The sequence below is a fragment of the Cyphellophora europaea genome, assembly GCF_000365145.1.
Source record: "Cyphellophora europaea CBS 101466 unplaced genomic scaffold supercont1.10, whole genome shotgun sequence".
NCBI lineage: Eukaryota > Fungi > Ascomycota > Eurotiomycetes > Chaetothyriales > Cyphellophoraceae > Cyphellophora > Cyphellophora europaea.
The window spans coordinates 412663-433990 of NW_008481798.1; the positions used below are offsets into that span (position 1 = coordinate 412663).

Here is a 21328-nt window from a genome sequence, read left to right on the forward strand (position 1 = left end):
ACGCACGCAACACCCCCTTGCTGGCCTTAAGGCAAAGCCTGCTGTGAGCTGCAGGGGCGCCGCCATAGGAATGCTGACTTTGAAGGAAAAACGTGGGCGAGACGCACACCACCGCCAATCCAGGACTTGGTGGCGCCCAGAGTCCCCCCCTCTTCCAGGCTGTCGGGAAGCCTATCCGGGCTGCTTGGCAGGTACCAGGTACCGAGTGGACCAGCAGCAGCGTGACGTGCAGCCACCCTGTCAGCTGTCAGTGCACGCCCACCTGGCACCTGCCGAACATGGAGCAGTGGCGCCTACCCGTACATTCCACCACAGCTCCATGCCAACAACGCAACCATCTGTCAAGATAATAGCCTGGACCCTGTTTCATGGGCCAGGAATGCAAAGAAGTTGGAAAGTTGCAGAGCGTGTGCGATAAGAGTCAACGAAGCAGCGAATCAAGTTTCTGCTGATGGTGGGAAGCGCCGGCGGCGAGGCAGCATTCGAGTAGCACGTTGGTTATCAACATTTCTCAACTGGGGCCCACGCCGTCGCCGTGCGTCCAGCTGCAAGTCCATCGGAAGTACTGCATTTCCGCAACTTGCGTGCTACAAGCACTGGCCATCATAACTCCGTACCTCTGTGCGAAAATACCCTCGGACATTAAACCTCGCCTAGCAGAAGCGAAGTAAAACCCTCACGAGATGTCGGCATTTTCCAATCTACGCCGCATCCCGTCTTGCACCTGGGAAATGCAAGATACAGCATACTTGTCTGGAAACGGCCGCTCCGGTCGACCCGCGAAAATGATAGACATTCTGCCCACCTCGGAACCATGCCCCCCGGAGAAGCACTGATTATCCCGTTGCAGTTTCTCCGAGTACTATATTTAATCCTCCTCTACCACCCGCCGGATACATCATCAAATACTGTGACGAGTGCGGCATGGTGTGTACCTGCTGATCAATCGATAGCGCCCACGCTCAGCAGCCTCCTTCGATGACTTGTCATGTTGTCGTTCTCAAACGTCACAAGGACAGCAAGCACAGACACCTTGACCAGGGGAGGAGGAACTAAAACTCGCACCCCAAGAGCCTATCCAACTCAAAAAGAACCTTACCCTAGGAGGTCTTCAAATCTTAATCCAACCCACCCACACTGCTGTTCTTAGGAATCCAGTCGGCAGGTCCCGAGCTCTGTATGAACCCCGCTCAACCAGGCGGGGCTCAATAGTCTGTTCCGTCAAGCGCATCGATGTACCTCGAGAGCTGAAAAGACACAAGACTTACGAGGTGAACGTAACATGGTGGCTGCCACGCGCAAAGTCAGAGCCACGAATACGATCTCCCGCATTGTCCTTCATCCGCTGTTTAGCTTTTGATGCTCGGTCGTCGGCTGCAGCGGCTGTGGCCGCAGTTTGTTAGGGGCCCGGGGTCAGGTCAGGGTTTGTGCGAACTAACAACTGACTGAATGCTATTCCTGCATGCCAAGCGGAGTTGCTGGCGCAATGCGAGGCAAGCCAGGCATGCCGTGGAGCCTGAGCTAGTTCTCGTTTGAGGTGGAACATGCCGCTGACAACCGTTACGTTTGCTACGTCCAGCAGCAGCGTGAGAGGATGCTGGTTTTCAATGGGAAAAGGCAGATAGATACAGCCGCTCAGATATGTCTTGATTCGGAATGCGTTGGGAAGCAAATGATCAGCCAGCATGTTGCCGTTTTGGCGGCGAAGCTCAGATGGTATGTACTGTAGGTCCAATAGATCTGGCTGAGCACATGGCGCGAAGACTCGGTTCAGAACGTTAGTCACTACTTGTACAAATGGCAGAGAGATCGGCGTAGTCTGGGTGCCGTCCAAGTCTTGCCGTTCGCGATGTCATCGTTATTCCCCAAGTCACCAACGCGTCTCGTTGGCGCCCCTCTTCGCATTACTACAGAGACTACCGTACGGACTAGACGCCCTCTCTCCAAGCATCTTCGAACGCACACTTCTTCGCACCAATCTCGCCCTCCAACAGCCTCACCCCGCGCACGACCGACACACCTCCCGTGCCCACCCCCATAGTCTTGCCCACAATGACGCTCTCACTCACGCCCCTCACGCGGTCCACCTTGCCGCCAATACCCGCCTCGAAGACGTGGTCCGCCGTCTTCTCAAAGCTGGCCAGCTGCAGCACCGAACTGCTCATCTTGGCCAGGCCGAACCGCGTGATGCCGAGCACCTCGCCCTTGTAGGTCATGACGTCCGCCAGGAGGTACATGTGCCGGGGATCGATGCTCAGCGACTTGGTGACCTCCTGGATTTCCAGGATGATCTTGGTGCGCGCCGCTTCGATGCCGAGGACTTGCATCGTTTCCATGACCGAGTTTGTCGACGTGTGGTAAGGATCTACACCCGGTGTTGAGAGGCAGTGCGACAGGCCGTAGCCCGAGACCATGACTTTGTGCATCTGAATCGCTCGTCCTCCATCGGCTGGTGGTGCCACGGTTGGGGCGGGCGCGGTAATGGCAGGTGCATCGTCCTCGACTTTGATCGTAGGCTCGCTGCTGGTCTCGTTATCAATAGAGGCCGCCGCCGTCTTTTTACCCCGGCCTCGACCCGTCTTCTTACCGAGCTCGGGAGACGAAGGGGGCTCGACCTTTATTTTGGCTTCTTCGGCGGCAGCAGCAGCTTTTTGGGCTGCTCTAGCTTCAAGGACAGCTGCTTGCTCGGCGCGCTTGGCTTTGATTTGATCCGACATGGGGTCGTCCTCGGACATAACCACTGCCCTAGTAGCCGTTTCATGGCCTGCAATCCGAATGGTAGGCAGGAACCGCCGGAGCATCTGCAGCTGCAGCAGATTCTCTGACTGCGCCATTTCTTCGATCTTCGCGGCCTGACCTCTCTTGCCAGACTTGATGGTGCCATGGAGCTCGATTTTGATCTCGTCGCTGCCTCGTGTGAGCACCCTGACCTTGCCGCCTTTGAAGCGCTTATGGTCCATAATCGCTTTGCACACGTCTGAGATCGTGAGCTCAAGGCCTAGCTCAGAAATCGTATCAAGACTGATCTTGAGGTACAGACATGAATCTCGACCAAGGGAGTGGGATAGCTGGATCCATGACATTATGTCCTCGAGGTAGAGTGCCTCGATTCGACCTTTGACAATACGGGCAAGTCCTTCGGGAATTGACAGGTCTTTGCGTCGCTCCAGACGACATGTGATGACGGGCGTGGAGATGACCTTGGAGGCGTTGATGATTTCTTTGATACGTGGAACACCGGCTGTCAGAGACATACCAGCAACACCAGCGAAATGAAAAGTCTTCAAGGTCATCTGAGTACCGGGTTCTCCAATGGATTGAGCTCCCACAGCGCCAACGGCGTGCCCCGGCTCAACCCTCGCCCTCTCGTATTTCTCGAGGCAGGCGTTAACGAATGATTCGAGGGTGCGCTGTGACATCTTCGCTGTAAGTTCAAAACGGTCACGGACTGCTGGTACGGAGGCTAGCATGCGCACAGCCTCGGACGCGGCCGATGAAGCGATCTTCTGCTTCTTGTTTGTAGCCTTTGGGCTTGACAAGGTCCTGGCGGCAGCTCTACGGCCTCCGCGCCGGGACGACTGAGCAGGTGAGGTTTCTGGAGCATCGTCTTGTGCAGCCTCTCGCTTTCGCTTGGATGCACTGTTAGATGATGTCGACGGTAGTGACAGATGACCCTTCTCCACGCGGGCAGCGTCGAAAGCCCTGCATTTTGCAAGTACAAAGTCATGAATGGTCTGCAGAAACGCCCGGGGCGATTCATACTGATCAGTCAGTGTGTCGTTCGGCGTATCATACGGCAGGATACTGCCATCGTAATTGACTCGTTGCAAGGCAGCGCGTCTTGGCTTGAGGATATCTTCCATGATTTTCATGATCTTCTCGCTGTCTAGGCCAGAGTCTTGGGCATCAAAAGTCGTTGCTTCGATATGGGTATAGGTGCGGTCAAAGTCGACAGGCTTCGCACTGGCTTCCATGTCGACCGGGTCCAACTCATCGTCACCAAAGCGGAATTGTACCACATCTGATGTCGAGCTTCGGACCGTTCGATCGTACTGTGTCGACAAATCTTCCAAGGACTTCATGAGCCGTCTGGACATGTATCCAGTTTCGGCAGTCTTGACTGCAGTATCAACAAGACCAACTCTGCCACCGACAGCGTGAAAAAGAAATTCGTACGGTAGTAGCCCAGAGAAGAAGCTGTTGCTGACGAAGCCTTTCGATGGTGGCGAGCGCTCATGCTTGACGAAGTGAGGGAGGGTACGATCCTGAAAGCCATCTTGAACACGCTTGCCTTCGATATCTTGCTGACCGAGCAGCGCGGCCATCTGAGCCACGTTGACGTTTGAGCCCTTTGAACCCGACAGTGCCATGACCATTGGTGAGTTGTGCTTGCTGAGTTGAGAAGTCAGAACTCCTGCCACATCTGTTCTGACCGTGGATAGAACTCGGATTTGCTCCGCTTCGAGGGTGGCAGCATCGTCCATTCCCGCTCTGCGCTTCAACTTGCCCGCCTTGGAGTCAATGACAAACTGCGTGCACTGCTTGAAAATGGCATCGATCTTGTCATCCTTCATTTTAGCGAGCATTTTTGGAGGCGTCACATCGCTGATACCAACGGAAAACCCCTGGTTTCCAAGCCATCGAGCGCACAGCTTCGACAGTCTGGTCATGCATTTCGCAGCAGCGTCAGGGCCGAAGTCGCGATAAAGAATGTAGAACAGTGAGTTTTTCTTGCCCGATCCCACTGTAGCTTTGTCCATTCGACCGCACATAACTTCAGAATTTCTGATGCACAGATAGCTATCATCTTGTAGATCGCGATGCAGACCTTCATGATAGGCCTTGTGATCTCGGCACGAAGCATCAAGGTTGACAGCAATGTGGGATTTCTTGTTGGGCTTGATGAGCACACTGAAGACCTGTTTACCAGTCCACAAAGCTTCTGGCTTCATGATCGCGGGGAGTGGGAGGTCGAAAGGCGTGTCCGGTTCTAGCATGCCGCAAACGATAGTGACAAAGGTCTTGCGGTCGTAGAATGTATCGAGGCTACTCAACAGATAGGACGCCGTTATGAAGTCCTGAATCGCGGAGATGATTGGCTCGCCGTTCTTTGGTGTTACAATGTTGTGCTTGACACCCATCAACTGAACAGCTTCTGTGCGCGCTTCTTCTGTCTGTGGCACGTGGAGGTTCATTTCATCTCCATCAAAGTCGGCGTTATAGGGATTGCACACGCACTCATTGAGCCGGAAGGTGCGATGAGGTCTCACTCGGACAAAGTGACTGAGAATACTCAGCTTGTGCAAAGAGGGCTGTCGATTGAAAAGCACGACATCTCCGTCCTCCAGATGCCGTTCAACGGTGTCGCCGTCTTGCAGACCAGTTGCCATCTGTTCCCGGTTGCCGAATCGCAAATTGTGCTTGATACCTGTGGACTTTTTGAAGATGTAATTGGCACCTGGCCATGTCTTCGCTCCGTTCCTCACGCGTTGACGAAGCTTCTTGATGTTGTAGCGATTAACGACTTCCGGGTAGGTCATGTTTTTTGCCACAAGCACGGGCACCGCGACCTCGTCTATATTGAGGTTGGGATCTGGAGAGATGACAGTACGGCCTGAGAAGTCAACACGCTTTCCTGATAGGTTGCCACGGAATCGACCCTGTTTTCCCTTAAGTCGCTGGACAAGACCTCTAATCTGCTTAGCGAACTCTGCCTTCGCAAGCCCGGGCACGTCGCTGTTGATGTACATGGCTAACTGCAAGCCGAGGTAGTCCCAGTGCTCCATGAGCGATTGAACGGGTGCACCCTTCTTCAAAGCATCGCGAAGCGCATTGTTAGCAGCAATGATATCACCCAACTTAGCTGTTAGGTCGTCTTCTGTGCTTGCGCCTTCTTGGCCGACCGAGGGGCGAATGGCGACTGGAGGTGCCGGTACTTGCAGCCACAAGAAGGATTCGGGTCTTGTTTTTCTCAGACCTAAGAGTTCGCAATCTGCTTGTGAGATACGACGGAATAGCTTGACGGTCCTTAGGGCATTCAGATCGTCCATTGCCTTCTTAAAGTGCTTGTCCAGATCACCATTCGATTGCTTGGCGAAGTCGAATGAGGCATCATAGGCCTGCTTCTCGGGTGGAATGTTCAGCAATTTGTCCTTTCTTGTCGAGGAATTGAAGGTCTTGAACTTGTCATGGGTAATCTTCAGCGAGGCAGAGCCTGCTTTGCGGACTAAGCCGTTGATAGCTCCGCACTCGAAACAAATTTTGGCCTTCTTGCACTGGTCAGCGATTCGGCGAACAATGTTACTGATCTTGAGATCGTCGCCCTGCGCTCGACGAATGCTGCCCAGAAATCTTCTGCGGTCGGTTTCGGATAGGAGAATGCATGAGCAGTCCTAGAATAAGTCAGTGCGTGGTCGACCAGAATCCTTCGCTGCTGCGTGCCTTGCATATGCTCTGTAAAATCTGTATCACTTTCTTGAAGTATCCCACGTGGAAGACTGGTAACACCAGCTTGATATTGCCGAAGTGACCATTACAGTGTTGCAACTTCAGCCCACACGTTCTGCACTCGTCACGCTTTCCCGACACACCCATGCGCATGTCAAGAGGTCCATATTCGGCGTAGGCTCGACCTTTGTCGAGATCAAAGATTCTGCGATCGGCGAGTTCGACGTACGACTGGTTGACGATGTCCTGATCAGAACTGCGGATTATCAGTCACCAGTTTTTTGGTTGTGTTAAATCGCTTACAAGACACCGAACTGCAACTCTTTGAGGACTTTTGGCGCATCCTCTGCAACCTGCTGCTTGCCACCAGGGACATATACGTTGATCTCGGTCGCTGCCATGGCGCAGGTCACCGAAGATGCGGCGCGGGCAGCGGGGTAGTCGCAAAACCTTTCAATTGTCGCGACATGAAGGCTAGAACACTTTGCGAGAAATCTAGCATCGGGCTATCGGGTCATTATCATGTGAGTCATTCAATAAGTTTGCGTGAAGAGTGAGCGCAAGTTGTGCGAGTTCAAAAGTGGGCGACCATGCAGACCGCGGGCAGATCCCCAAAAATTTGGTGTTCGCGAGGCTCCGCTATAAACTCTAGTTGCCCGCCCCGCCCTCCGCTGCCTTATCCGCCCCGAAAGCCACCCGCCCATCGCCGCACTTCGTCGCATATCGGCCTATTCTATAGGGCATGTAGCTCCCAGCGTAGGTCTGACAGTGACGGTGCCGACTTTTGGCTTTGTCCGTCAATCAATCCGTCGATCATGTCTCCAAACCGCCAATGCCAACACCCGATGCCAACGCCAACGCCAACGCTTTCGTAATGCTTTGCCCAGAATGCTCAGTCTGCAAGACGATAGCTGACCATGGTATCGACTTTGTGGTTGGCCGTGCTGAAGCTCCGGAGTTGGACCTTTTCTCCATCCTTGATCTCCTTTGCATCGCTATCACCCCATTCGATCGGCACGTCTGAGTCGGCGTCCGCATACACCAATACGTTGAAGGTACAATTTCCGTCAAGAACTGGGAGGAAGGTCACTGAGGCAGTGATTTGTCTGAATATCGCTTGAATCTCCTCTTGGATCTGCGATTCAGTTTTCTCGGGTTCGGTGTCCTTCAACGCCTCTTCTGGAGCCGCGTTCTCCTTGTCCGCTGTCCGTCTCGATGACTTCGACTTTGCATGCTTGTCGAAGACTTGCACATCGAACTGCCATCGCTCTATATGCTCGCCTGTCTCTTTGCTCGTGATGACCACAACCAACTTCGAAATTTTGCCGTGCCGCATCCATTTATTTAACTGCGACATGATCTTCTTGATGTATGCTTTGACTTGGTCATCGGACGATACCAGCATGTTGAGGCCATATTTCTTGACCGCTGAGAAGTCTTCGGCTGGATACACGCCTCGCTGGAAGAGGATGGTGTTGATCGAATACTCGAACTGCACGCGTTAACATTGTTTCAGCATAGGGAGGACGTCCACTTACGAATTCCGCAACAGTCTTTGCTGAACCTTGCAGGGCAACTTTGTGCACCTGTGACTTTTCTCTTTTGTCTGCAGCCATACTTGTATCCTTTTGATTGATCAGAAGCCGTGAGCGCAGGTGCGGAGGAGTACGCAATGGGGTCAGGGTCCAGGGAAGACGACAAGCCGGAACTTTTGGTGGTTGCGCCGGGCAACGCGACTTCCTGGGCCCGGAGTTAAGGAGATAGCCGACTTTCTTTCAAAAAAGGTCACGTCGACGACACCCCATCGCCAGTACCAGGACATGATTACCACCGATGCGATCATGGCTGCAGTCCTTTGTCTGGAGGACTACGGCCTCTCGCGTCCCCTCACGCACATTTCAACTTGCCGGTAAAACGCTCCGATGCGCTCAACCTTTCTCCTCAACAGCCCGAACCTCGAAGTACATTGCTCCTTCAGAACTCGAGCAGCGCATCGCAGCGATTCCCGTTGAGCGCTACCGCAACTTCTGCATCGTCGCCCACGTTGATCATGGCAAGAGCACGCTTAGTGATCGGCTCCTCGAGCACACAGGTACCATCGAACCGGGGTCCAACAAACAAGTCCTAGACAAGCTGGATGTGGAGCGCGAAAGAGGTATCACTGTCAAAGCTCAGACATGCTCGATGCTGTACAAATACAAGGGCGAAGACTATCTTCTGCATCTCGTCGACACGCCAGGTCATGTGGACTTCCGCGCCGAAGTCTCTCGAAGTTATGTCAGTTGTGGAGGCGCCATCCTCCTCGTAGACGCCAGTCAGGGCGTCCAAGCACAGACTGTCGCCAATTTCTACCTCGCTTTTGCTCAGGGCCTGGAGTTGTTACCAATAATCAATAAGGTCGACCTGCCCCACGCCGATCCGCCACGTGCGTTGGAGCAGATGAGGGATATGTTCGAGCTTGATACAGACAATGCGGTGCTCGTCTCGGCGAAGACAGGCCTCAACATCGAGGCTGTGTTGCCAACGGTTATCGAGAAGATTCCGGCTCCGATCGGTGATAATCACAAACCACTCCGCCTCTTCCTCGTGGACTCCTGGTATTCATCGTTCAAGGGAGTCATTCTTCTTGTGCGCATCTTCGACGGCCAGGTCAAAGCTGGCGACCAACTCGTCTCCTTCGCTACAGGCAACAAATACATAGTCGGCGAAGTCGGCATCATGTACCCTGATCAAACGCCTCAGAAGGTTCTTCGCGCCGGCCAAGTTGGCTACATATATTTTAATCCCTCGATGAGGAAATCGTCTGAAGCCAAAGTCGGTGACACTTACACGCGGGTCGGTCAAGAAAAGCAAGTCACACCTCTGCCAGGCTTTGAGGAACCTCAACCCATGGTCTTTGTTGCCGCTTTCCCGGTTGACCAGGGTGAATTTGAGCATTTCGAAGACTCGATAACCCAACTCCTACTGAACGACCGTAGCGTCACCATTCAAAAGGAGTCGTCGCAAGCCCTTGGCGCCGGCTTCCGCCTCGGTTTCCTGGGCACCCTACACTGCAGTGTATTCGAAGACCGCCTCCGCCAAGAGCACGGTGCTTCTATCATCATCACGCCTCCTACTGTTCCCTTCCAACTCAAATACCGAGACGGCAAGACGCGTATCATCACCAACCCCGCTGAATTTCCTGATGATGATGTTGCGCGCAAAGATGTTGTAGAGCTCCTCGAGCCATACGTCCTGGCTACTCTCACTTTCCCGGACGAATATCTCGGCAAAGTTATTGAGCTGTGCGAGTCCAACCGCGGCGAGCAGAAGGCCCTGGAATATTTCACCTCGGCGCAAGTAATCCTTAAATACAACTTGCCTCTCGCACAGCTGGTGGATGACTTTTTCGGCAAGCTCAAATCATCCACAAAGGGGTACGCCACCCTCGACTACGAAGAAGCTGGCTACAAACCCTCACATATCGTCAAGCTTCAGCTTCTTGTCAACAAGGAGCCTGTTGACGCTGTCTCGCGCATCATGCACCACTCTCAGGTGCGACATACAGGCAAACAGTGGGTGGAGAAGTTCAAGGAACACGTGGACCGACAGATGTTTGAAGTCGTGATCCAGGCAGCTGTGGGACGGCAGATTGTGGCACGAGAGTCGTTGAAGCCCTTCAGGAAAGATGTGTTGCAGAAGTTGCACGCCAGTGACATTACGAGAAGACGGAAGTTGCTCGAAAAGCAGAAGGAGGGAAGACGGAAGCTGAAGGCTGTCGGCAATGTGGTTATTGAGCATAAAGCATTTCAGGCTTTCCTGGCCAAGTAGACGGGGGTGGCTAACGATGTACCGAAGGTATGTTTCTAGATATGTAAGATATGAACAGATCGTGCCGAATAGAGCTGTCCACGATTGACTGATGTTGATGCTAAGGTTGTTACTGATTCATCGCCAGGGCCTAGGCGTAGGTTGCGGTCCGCAGCGCCGCGGATGACCCCAGCGGCGATCTACCGCTGATCGGAATACGAAGAGCTCCTGAAATCCCTGGGTCCTCCGAGATGTCTGAACGTAGATATTGCCATATTGCCCTTGCTCATGGGCGGAGCGGCATGTGTCGTCGATTACAAATGCAACACCTGTTCACTTGATGTCGCTCGACCAGGGTGATCCGTTGAAGCCTCCTCTTGGCCAACGAGACTCCTGCACTTTGGTACTCCGTACAAAGGCGTGGCTCAACAGGTTCCTTGGTACTTTAGCGAAAGTAACATGACACGGCACACAGTCGATCGTGCTGACCTGGCAAGTGTCCCGGGATTGTGCAGCGATGGGCTGCATGAAACCTTCAAGGACTATCCCGCCATTGGATGCGTCCTTTCAATGCGATTGCACGCACATTATGCTCCAGTAAGAGTGAAAGAAGCACGCTTTACGCGTGGTCACCGCTCAAGTACGCATTACCAGGAACCCGACAAGTGATCTTGATCATCGTCAACAGACAGATATATCGATCTCACTCGCTGCATGCGGGGCAGGATCATGCACCACACGCATCCGTCAAAGAACTAGCGGAACAAGCGATCAGCAGGCCAAGAGCTCAACAGGACATCGATGCAGCGGAGTCAGTTACAGCTACCTTCCGCTTAGCGAGTTGCTGAGCTTTGCCAGAGCGAATTGCAAGCGAGGACCGGTACTTCTCTCAAAGCCCGCGATGGTCCTGCCGTGGGCGACTCGTACTTCGATTGTGATGGATCGCAGTCATCGCGGGCAGCACGTCCTTGGTTCCTTCGAGCTCTCGGGCAGAAGCTTCCACTTTTACTCTGCTTCATCATCCCGCTCTCATGCACCTGGTGCGTATCTATCGTGGCTGAGTAGACACAGCGTCTACACCGAACCGCTTCACATCGTCACATCCTAAGACAGCAGACATGATCGTCGGAGAGAAGGCGGCCACTGGCAGTCGTGAGGCAGTCGAGACATCACACGTGCGACCAAATACCACAACCCGTGTGCGAGTATGTACATCCAGCACTGACTTTGTGAAAATGATGACTGACAGCCAGCACAGAAAGTCTTCTCCCATGCACAAATGTTCTTCTTCGCTTTGACCTTCATGAACAGCTGGGAGGCTATGGGAAGTAAGACGCATATCTACCCGGTGGCTCCGCTCTAGAATGCTGACAGTCTCGTAGCAAACATTGGAGTAATCTTCTACAACGGCGGTCCTCGAGCCATGGTATGGGGCTTCTTCATCATCATTCCCGGTACACTCTGCCAGGTCGCCTCGATATCCGAGATGGCATCAGTGCAACCCATAGCTGGGGCCCAGTACGTGTGGACACACTACTATGCACCTGAACGACTCCGCCGACCTATTACCTGGGTGCAAGGATGGGTTACCTGGTTCTCCTGGATCGCTATCACTGCTGGAACCGCCAATGTCATTGGCAACATCATCACAACCCTGGTGACCGTCCAATATCCCGATTACGTGTCAAGATCCTGGCACGTCCTCCTTATCATGTATGGATTCCTCCTTGTCCTTGGATTGCTGAATCAATTCGCTTTCTGGGTTATCCCATGGGTGGAAATGGCTGCTGGACTGATGCACATCATTCTCTTCATCGTTTTCGTTGCGGTGTTCGCCTCCCTCGGACAACGAAACACAGCAGACTTTGTTTTCTTCGAAAAGGCGAATCTATCAGGCTGGGAGAACGATTTTGTCTCGTTCAACCTAGGCATCATCCTCATCACTTGGGGCTTTGTTGGTAAAAGGCACACCTGCGCAACGCTCCCCTATCTTCAGCTAACCTCCGTGACACAGGCTTTGACGGCGCCATCCACATGTCCGAAGAAGTCCGCCGGGCTCGCCATGCCGTTCCCCGGGCTATGTTTCTGAGCATCTGCCTCAACAGCGGCCTCGCATTCGCCATGACCATCGTCTACCTCTTCTTCCTCGGCCCCGTCGACGACGTCCTAAACGCATACTACGGCCTCGTTCCCATCGTCATCAACGCCACCGGCTCCGTCCGCGCCGGGTCCGCAATGATTGGCTGCTTTATGATCACAGTCATCGCCGTCTTCCTTGGCTGCATCGCATCCACTTCCCGCCTGACCTGGGCGTGGTCTCGCGACGGTGCCCTGCCCCAATGGTTCGGCTACGTCGACAGCAGATACCGCGTGCCTGTCCGATCTCTCTGGCTGTCCATCTTCATCGTGGCAGTGCTACTGCTCCTCAACCTCGCCAGCGCAGTTGCCATCGGTGTCGTCATCTCCCTCGGTACCTTCGGCCTCTTCCAGTCGTACTTCATCGCCATCGGCTGCATGATCTACGCTCGATCTCAGGGGCGTGTTGAGGATGCCGGCTGGTCGCTCGGGCGTTGGGGATGGCCTGTCAATGTGGCGGCAATGGTCTATACCGCGTGGGTCGGGACCTTCACTGTATTTCCCAACTATCTGCCCATTACCAGTGATTACATGAATTATGCTCTGCCCATCAACGTGGGCGTCTGGATATTTGCGGCAGTCACCTGGTTCGCTTGGGCGAGGAAGAACTGGACGGGGTTGAACATGGAGGTTTTTGAGGCTGTGCTCGCAGATGCAGATCGCGCAACGAAAGACTGAGCGGGCTGAGAAATACAGAACTTTGTGATCTCTGCTTTTCTTTCTAAACCAAGAAATATGATACAGAGCTCCTGCTCGTTTGTCATTCCTCTACTTGCTTTTTAGAAATATCGAAGTCTTTATCGGTAGAAAGAGACTGCGGCGCCAAAGCTCGTGTATATCTAATGCTGACCAAGTTCGTTTGCTAAGGTATCGTGCATCGCAACGACCTTGTCCCCAGATTCGTGCATTCAACCTCACCAGCTCATGGGGGGTCTTGGTAGTCCACTATGTTTAGCATACCAACATTAGGCAGATCCGCCTATGGATCTCAATTAATTGTAATCTCGACCGGCTCAATTGCGAGGCCTTCCCGCCAGCGGTACCGAACCATCTCAATAATCCCCTCGAAGTCTTCGTCATCATGCTTGACCATGACAGTTTCCATGGCCGGCTCGATCTGAATACGTGCAGTCAGGTTTCGATCATCGGCGCTCGATTCGAGCGCGCGGGCTGCCGCAGATTGCTTCCATACATCGGCTGAGCTGCGGCACACCGCTAGACGCTTGACTCGCCTGTAGACGCCAATGAAGTGGATCTCGACAGCACCAAGATCAAACTCGGTAGTTGGAGCAGCTGCTGAAGGTGGTTGCTGCCCGGGTGCTGCGGTGGAAGGTATAGGTGGACGAACAAGAGCATCACCATCGCTCAGAGTAGGGACCTTGCTGTCCTCTGGTTCCGCTGTGAGATCTATTACCATCCTAGACTGATCTTTAGATATTGGCCCTGGCGCATAGACCGCCTGAGTGCCTCTTTGAACTGGATTTGTGGCTGTGTCTAAAGGTGGTTGTGTTATGGCACGAGGGGACATTGTCTCGCCATGCTCGCAATCTCGGTGAGTATTCGTGACGACATTGAGTGTAATGTCTGTGATCGTGCTGTCAATTGAGTTGTTGTCATGATCATGGTCATGGCCATCCTCAAGATCGGATTCGGTATCTTGAATCCATTCATACTCTTCTTCCCCAGCAGGAGCAGGTGTTAAGACTGAAGATCAGAATGTTTACCTGGGCTATAATCGACACGCCTTCGTTTGCGTAGTGAGCGCCTTAGTGTCCCACCAATGAACGTATTTTGTGCAGTAGCAGCAGCAGATCCATGACCTTCTCCTAGTGCGGTGATTAGGTGGAGGCTTGGTAAAGATCTGTGCGTGTAGAACTTACCTCTGTGACTAGACGGAAGGCGGAGCGTCACGATCAGACTTAGTTTAGGAGGGTGAGCTCTAGTGGCGTCTAGGTTGTTGCTCAAGAACTGTATGACTTCTCCAGCCACTTGCGTACAGCCCCTTTTCGGGCCCTCTCACAAAACGAATATATCCGCTTTTCGTCGTAAGGGCCGACCGATAATGGCAAGTCCAGGCTGTCCTTGTACTCTGGCTAACAATACGCGGCGCACGCCTTTGTGCTGAGGGTCCAGTAATTTGATGTCAAAGGCAGAGAAAGGATACATTCTGACGCTCACTGGCTCGATTGAGTTCTTGGACTTCCACCGCCCATGACGGCCATAGCGTTCGACAAACTTCGCGAGCGCATCCTGTCGGAAAGATAGCTGCTGAAGAAGTTGTTCATTGTCGCTGACAGCTTGAATCTGCTGGACTAGGTCCACTGGTGGCTTCTCGGGTAGCGGCGAATCCTGAGTTTGGTTCTGCATGCAGCCGTCAGCCAATTTCATACCGCGACCATTGTTACATACCCGCATGCTGACCTGCTGGATTTCTGGGTTGTGGAATTTGACCTGGGCGAGTCTATGCGAACGTCGTCCTCCTTGCTCATGTGGGGGAGTAAGCTAGTACAACGTACTATACGAGTCTTACAGTAAAGAGGCCGGGAAATTGGTCAGAGTGTAAGACTGTACAGGATCTGGTGCGATATAAGTAGTCAATAGACCGTAGATTCGGACAGGCATTATTCACTTAAAACACAGAACCCATGCGCTATTGAGATGAGTCTCAAATGTGGGAGACAGCAAAATTCATCAGAGCAGTGAACTTATCTGCAGATGAGACTGTGAGTTTCGTGCTATTCCTGATGACGGACACATTGAATGTTATCGACGAAGACTAGTAGCAGGATACTTTGGCTCAAAATGACTCAGCCATATCTAGTGGGATAGACAAATACGCAGCTAGGTGTAACATTCGTCAGTGATCTGATTCCTCGAAGTTGAATAGCGGTTGCATCTAAGAACCCACGTTCAGCGTTACACCAGTTTACCTCGAGAGTTGATTTGGACCAGCATTCTAACGCACTGACGCGTTATATGTTGGGCAGACCCCGTGCTGCCGATGTGTTTCATATCATTGCTGCCTCAAATTCGCCTTGCGAAGCTACTTGTGCAATCTCGCCATTCGAAGCATGCCCGACATCATGAAAACATCGATCCTTGAATCGAGTCTCTGACACTGAGCGCCCCACCACTTACTTATGATCTTGGACCACTTTCACGAATGGTCTCCCCACGATTAGTTGACGTTGCTATGCTCTTGATCGCGTGCTTGAAGCACTATTGAACTTGCTCACTTGAATGATACAGTTCTCTGCATCACCTCGCCAGGCGCGATCGTGCATGACGATTTCGACCATTTCCCTGAAGTCCTGCTCGTCTGCGACCACTTGTCGATGCTTTGAGGCATCGGTGAGGGTCATCGAACAACTGAGAATAGGAACAGGATCGTCTTCACTGATGACCCCTCCGACAACTGCATTGATGAAGAGACTCTGATAAGTAGGACACTTTAGAGCGTCTCGGATGCGGACTGCGTCGCCAAAGTTACTTTTGAAGTGGAACAGTGTGTGCGTGGCTCGCTCTGTGAAGGTGGCATCGAGCACAGTTGATGTCCAAAGGCCGCCTGTTGATTGTGGGGCCAAATTGAGGGTCGAATCACTCTTTAGTGAGGTCGTACAACCACCACGAGAGAGTGTCAATGGATTGACGTTTGCAGACCCGGTTGCAATTGCAGATCGGTATCCAATAGTCTGGCCGATACCGTGCTGGCCGCTTTCTCCTGAAGATAAGGTTACGTGAGAGATTGGGGAGCTGCCAGCGTCGTCAATCTGTATCAGCTTTCTGACGACGATGGCCTGGGTTGAGGGATCGTCATTTACGCCTCCCCATGCTCTGAACTCATTGCTGTAAGGTTTGGTGCGAGCAAGCGCGACGGGCTCATGCAAAGGAACCCCACTAGCGACAATGAGGCGCTCGGAGCCCTTCTTTTCATCTTTTCTCATCCACTCGAGAGCGAAGGCGTCGATGTGGAGTCGTTGACCAGTCTGAGCGTGGAAGTACACAGCTTCTTTGGTGGCCTTCTTTGTGACTTTGTCGATAATCTTGAAGATTCTTTGGACTTGAACGCAGTAGATCTGTCGTACGATCAGTACTCAAGGCGTAATAGAAAGGGGTCGTCTATTGCTCTCTTTCGTTGACCCTCATCACAGTGAACTGACCTCGTTGGGGATCGCCGTGCATTTATTGGCCGTTTGATAGCCACGGATCAGATGGGCAATGTTGGGAGGAAGGCTGGCGGGTAGGGCAGGTCCTTGGCGGTAGAATTCAGATTGGTTTGCAGTGTCGGAGTCAATCTTGCGCTTCTTGGCTCGAGGCTTCTGCACAGCGGGCTCCGGAAAAGAGGCATCGTCAGCATCATCATCGTCGTCGTCGATGACAATGGTGTCGTAGAGGAACGCGATAGCCTTGGGCTGCTTAAGCTCCTGAGAGCTCGGCTGCGAAGAAAAGTCAGGTGACGCATAGGGATCCGAAGCAATTTCGTTGACGAGATACGGAGGCGTGGCAGGACCAGAAGTACCTGGACTCGGCAAGGAACTCAGGGGTGCAACGCTCGAGTTGGTCTCCATCTTGATGATATGTTGGACCATAGGCGTTTGTTGGTGAGGGAGTCGCGATGTGAACATTACATCAGGTTAAGGTGTAGGCGAGGTGGAGGGTAGGTCTGGCAGGAGGAAATTCAGCCGGTGGCAAGTAGGATGAGGTCGACACCCCCCCGAGAAGCATGTGAATGGGGGTGCGAACAAAATTGAAGGCAGTTGGTAAATCATGAGACTGCTGGAAGCTGCAGCGAGTTACAAGTGAGGCACGAGTAAGAACGACTTACCTGCTCTGGTCTTGGCAAATGAATCATTAGCCTCCATGCAATATGTAGCCAGATTCCGCTATCTCAAAGTCCAAAGCAAGATGCATTTCGCAAGCCGATGATGTGAGGACAGAAAATTGCATGGGAATGTGCAGAAAGTTCTTTGGGAATTGCAAGGAGAAACAGATTGACGGAGTCAGGGAGAGGTCGACGGGGAATTCGGGAGGGAACTGACCTCCGCCTGTAGCGAAGCTTGCGATATAGCCGTGAGTCGGGTGGGGGTAATAAGATGTGGTTCGCCAAACTTCAGTGAGAATTGTTCCTCATTTTCCTTGGATATGCCGCCTGTCTTCTAACCATATGTACACTCGTTCTGCAGGGTTTCCGTGCGCAGATCTTTTTTTGCCGTTTTCATTGTGTTTCGTGGTTTATGAGAAGCCAGCCTCACGCGCTCTCTGGTCCTCCAACTTGGCATAGAATTGATCGCGAGCCCGGACGCGAGGGAGGTGATATCCATACCACCAAAGATAGCCGAAGGTGGTACCTAGTGGCCTCAAGCTTAGCAAATACAATGGATCCGGAAGCGAACAGCCATACCTAGGCCGCCAGCAATTGCTAGATCAAGGACCAGGCCCCGACGGAGCATCTATCGAGGTTGTTAGCTCCTTCTCTGCTGCGACCGGGGATGCGTACTCCAGTGATCGGTTTGACCGGCATGGTCGCGGCGAGTGAAGTCCTCGAGGGTCGTAGAGCTGTCTCGATGCAGCTGAAGTCTCCCAGTCGGTAGTCGGGAACTATGAGGTAGTGGTGTGAGGAGGTAGAGGTATAAGAGGGGAGCTCTGACTTGAATCTGAGGTCGGAAAGCGCAGCCTTGGCGCTCTGGCAGCTGAGCTAAACCGCAAACTGCCAAAGATCATGCCACCCATCGACACTTCAGTACTTCACTGCGCCTTCCAAGCAACAATGGCAGATGCGGCTGTGAGAGAGCCGTCGCCAAAGAGGCCGGTTGATGCGCCTGATGATGGCCATAAAGCAAAGCGACCGCGGCGGCCTTACCATCATCAGCACCGCTTTCTCCCACTGGATCAGCCTATCGAGTCGCGAGAGCCCGCGTTCGTAGACCCCGAGACAGCCGAAAAATTGCTTTTCAATGCTATCAAGACGATCATTGAGGAAGAGGGACTGAAAAGAGAGATATACGATCCTGTCATTGAGGCATTGGCATTAACAGCCTTCCACGATGCGATTCAAGAATGTATAACTACATTACACCATGCGTGGGCTTTGCACTGACATATCCAGACATCCTCAAGTTCTGCTCAAAAGTCCGACGATCGATGACAGCTGCCCGACGCAATGCGCCTATAGCTACAGACTTCGAGAGCGCTATCTATGCACTGGACGTTCCGCGACTCGATGATCAACTGAAAGCGTATCGGACGCAACCAGAAATCAATCCTCGCCTCCTTCCCACACCTCCGCCAGACGACCCGTTTCACAACCATGTCGATATGCCAGCAGCTCTGCTAGGACCAGATCTTGGTGGCCAGACCGCCTTAACGAAGTTCCACCCCAACCCGTCCTTTCTCCCACCACTGCCTTCGGCGCATACATACAAAGACACTGCAGTTTTTGCCATTCGCGAGACCGACTCAAGACGAATCCGAGAGTTGGCCACCGAGGAAGGTAAACTTGGCGAGCAAGCCCTTCGCAGACTGGCTGGCGCAGTCAAGCTCGATGCAACACACCCGGTTGACCCTGACACGCACAGGCAGGCGGTATCGAGCCAGGTGGGCAAGCGACAGAAGAAGACCCAGCCAAAGGCCACTGAAGCGGAGTTATTTGAAGACACAATGCGCGACCTGCTGAAGGCGGAATCGGACGGCTTCGAGCTAGGCCCAATCGTGACTTCAGAAAAGTCGTATCGCATGCCGGACGAGGGCCTGGCGCAGAAACGGCTGCGCGCTGATGATAAAAGCAATACGGCCGAGACTGCGACTGACAAGGCAAAGGGAAAGGAGAAGGCATATGACACCCTCCCCCCTCCACTTACTACCTCAAAGGCGCGCGACCGGTACGCTGATGTCGATGTAATGGAGCTGTGATCTTGCTTTTTACTTTGCGGCATAGCGAGGGCGTTGTGGCTTTGGAACATATTATGATACCCGGAGGCTCATGTTCACTTCTTGGACCAGAACCATTTTCCTTCCTGATCGGCACGATCGCGTGTGCTTGTAGTTTCGGTGGTCCCGACGTCTTCTTCGAGCACTCTCTTCGGCTTCCATGCATATTGGCCTTCCCATGCCGTAGTCTCAACGTGAAACATCTCGTCGCCTTTGCCACACCTGTGTCCGTTAGCAAGCTAGACCAACTATGCAAGCGCAATCTCACCGTCTGAACAGCCGCACAAAAGGATGGCACTCAATACCAGCTTTCTTACGGTTCGGGTTTGCAAGCTCCTGATCGCGCAACTGCTTGCCGGTCGTGCAGCTGTACTGCACGAGCTCGTACAACTCGCAATCCTTTTTCAGATCAAAGTCCTTCGGTAGCTTCCTGCTCTTCTCCTTGAAATTCTTCGTGACAAAATGCACGCGCTGCTCGAGTTCGCTAACGGGGAACTGGTGTTCGGGTGGTGCCATTTTAATGCGGGCTGCAGACGTTTCTTGCTCCGGCTGCCGCCCTTGATCCTTCCTTTTCCCCCTGGCCTCAGAGATTCGCGTCACAAGCCGTTAGGGAGCTAACATGGCAGCAGAATGTCCGTCGAGCAGTTCGGCGCAAGCTTGCTCGGTGAAGTGCGAGAAGAGAGTCTAGATGAGGTGAGTGGCTAGGGAAATATTCCGCCCCGAAAACCCCTAGGTATCCACAGCCTTGTTGAGACGACCCATGGATGAGGAAGAGTACATGATTAATGTCTAGCAGCTTCTGAGGGATCTCGCAACGACTCTAGACCCTCGTCCGAAAGACATTCTTGGCTTGAGGGAGGTAGATCGGCTCCTCGAGCTCTTTCGCTACCACCGACCTGGAACACCCACCCGTCGGCCAGGATGGACAACAGCAGAAGAGGCAGGGGAAGGCTCCATCTCCGGTGATGTCGATGCCGGCGACCCTGCCGCAGAGCCACTGAAGGCCCGGCCACCCATCATTGAGATCTCGAGCACCCTCTCAGCAGCCGGCAAGACGAGCTTCCTCTACCTTTTGACGGCACATGCCCTCCTCCCCGTTCTCTACGGTGGCCTAGAATCCACTGCTCTCTGGCTTGATACCGATGGCCGCTTCTCGGCTCTCCGCCTCTCCCACATCATGTCCCATCTCCTCAGCGCGTCCCCATCCCAGCCATCTTCCTCCACCATCCACTCCACGATTGACTCCTCCCTCCGCCAACTCCACATCCTCACGCCCACAACATCCTCTCAGCTCCTCGCCAGCCTCGAATCCCTCCCCTCAGCCCTCCTATCCCTCGCTTCCTCCCGCCCATTCCGCCTCTTGATCCTCGACTCCGCCACCGCCTTCGCCCACCAAGACCGCTTCGACGCCGACATCGCCCGCCTGGAAGCCGGCGCAGAGTACTACAACGCCTCCCGCCCCCGCACCCCATCACGCACCGCCCAGATCATCTCCGCCCTATGCACCATTCAGCAACAGTTCAGGTGCACCCTCATCTTCACCACAACGCCGCAACACCCCGGGTTCAATACCCGCCCCCTCACGACTCCCGCCACCACCAGCAGCGGCTCCGCAACAGGAGGCCAGCGTCCCCAGCACCAGCACCAGCACCAGCACCAGCCCCAACGGCCCGACGAGCCCGTGCCCATCTCGCCCTGGAACGCCCTCGCGACCCTAACGCTGAAAGTGGAGCGCACGGCCGTTACGCAGTTCGCGCCGAGCGCCGGCCTGACCGAGTGTCTGCGCGACCGGGAGAAGCGGCAGGAGGCGGTGGGCGCGGGCAAGTTTGTGGTGCGTCTGGATTGGGAGGGAGCGGAGCGGTGGCCGCCGGGGGTTAGGGAGGTGGTGCTGGGAGGGGGAGGGGTTGAGGGGGGCCGGGGGAGGATTGAGATGAGGATTCATGGGGAGGGGGTGGATGTTGGTTAATGAGAGGGAGTTAATGCGCCAAGTTTGCTGTCGCGAGAGTGGGAATGAGGGCAGTGGTTGAGT

The 21328-nt window shown here is 53.7% G+C and overlaps 9 protein-coding genes across 9 annotated transcripts; 4 read left to right on the forward strand and 5 right to left on the reverse strand.

Annotated features, from left to right (window-relative positions):
- Positions 1–1928: 1928 nt before the first annotated feature.
- On the reverse strand, positions 1929–6848 carry HMPREF1541_09244 (uncharacterized protein; the record flags this gene model as incomplete). The annotated part of the gene is made up of 3 exons (XM_008713919.1): positions 1929–6392; positions 6472–6703; positions 6751–6848. The coding sequence occupies 3 exons, from the start codon at positions 6846–6848 to the stop codon at positions 1929–1931; spliced, it is 4794 nt and encodes a 1597-aa protein (XP_008712141.1).
- Positions 6849–7339: 491 nt separating this feature from the next.
- On the reverse strand, positions 7340–8063 carry HMPREF1541_09245 (uncharacterized protein; the record flags this gene model as incomplete). Its single annotated transcript, XM_008713920.1, has 2 exons — positions 7340–7939; positions 7986–8063. The coding sequence occupies 2 exons, from the start codon at positions 8061–8063 to the stop codon at positions 7340–7342; spliced, it is 678 nt and encodes a 225-aa protein (XP_008712142.1).
- Positions 8064–8280: 217 nt separating this feature from the next.
- Positions 8281–10257, forward strand: HMPREF1541_09246 (translation factor GUF1, mitochondrial; the record flags this gene model as incomplete). Its single annotated transcript, XM_008713921.1, has 1 exon — positions 8281–10257. The coding sequence occupies one exon, from the start codon at positions 8281–8283 to the stop codon at positions 10255–10257; it is 1977 nt and encodes a 658-aa protein (XP_008712143.1).
- A 1097-nt stretch (positions 10258–11354) lies between these two features.
- On the forward strand, positions 11355–13050 carry HMPREF1541_09247 (uncharacterized protein; the record flags this gene model as incomplete). Its single annotated transcript, XM_008713922.1, has 4 exons — positions 11355–11441; positions 11495–11564; positions 11619–12194; positions 12251–13050. 4 exons carry the CDS (start codon positions 11355–11357, stop codon positions 13048–13050), a joined length of 1533 nt encoding a protein of 510 aa, XP_008712144.1.
- A 2513-nt stretch (positions 13051–15563) lies between these two features.
- Positions 15564–16940, reverse strand: HMPREF1541_09248 (uncharacterized protein; the record flags this gene model as incomplete). The annotated part of the gene is made up of 2 exons (XM_008713923.1): positions 15564–16448; positions 16533–16940. The coding sequence occupies 2 exons, from the start codon at positions 16938–16940 to the stop codon at positions 15564–15566; spliced, it is 1293 nt and encodes a 430-aa protein (XP_008712145.1).
- Positions 16941–17604: 664 nt separating this feature from the next.
- Positions 17605–17893, reverse strand: HMPREF1541_09249 (uncharacterized protein; the record flags this gene model as incomplete). Its single annotated transcript, XM_008713924.1, has 3 exons — positions 17605–17720; positions 17774–17822; positions 17870–17893. 3 exons carry the CDS (start codon positions 17891–17893, stop codon positions 17605–17607), a joined length of 189 nt encoding a protein of 62 aa, XP_008712146.1.
- A 246-nt stretch (positions 17894–18139) lies between these two features.
- HMPREF1541_09250 (uncharacterized protein) lies at positions 18140–19281 on the forward strand (the record flags this gene model as incomplete). Its single annotated transcript, XM_008713925.1, has 2 exons — positions 18140–18431; positions 18479–19281. 2 exons carry the CDS (start codon positions 18140–18142, stop codon positions 19279–19281), a joined length of 1095 nt encoding a protein of 364 aa, XP_008712147.1.
- Positions 19282–19355: 74 nt separating this feature from the next.
- On the reverse strand, positions 19356–19815 carry HMPREF1541_09251 (uncharacterized protein; the record flags this gene model as incomplete). Its single annotated transcript, XM_008713926.1, has 2 exons — positions 19356–19521; positions 19568–19815. The coding sequence occupies 2 exons, from the start codon at positions 19813–19815 to the stop codon at positions 19356–19358; spliced, it is 414 nt and encodes a 137-aa protein (XP_008712148.1).
- A 114-nt stretch (positions 19816–19929) lies between these two features.
- Positions 19930–21265, forward strand: HMPREF1541_09252 (uncharacterized protein; the record flags this gene model as incomplete). Its single annotated transcript, XM_008713927.1, has 2 exons — positions 19930–19992; positions 20096–21265. The coding sequence occupies 2 exons, from the start codon at positions 19930–19932 to the stop codon at positions 21263–21265; spliced, it is 1233 nt and encodes a 410-aa protein (XP_008712149.1).
- Positions 21266–21328: the final 63 nt, after the last annotated feature.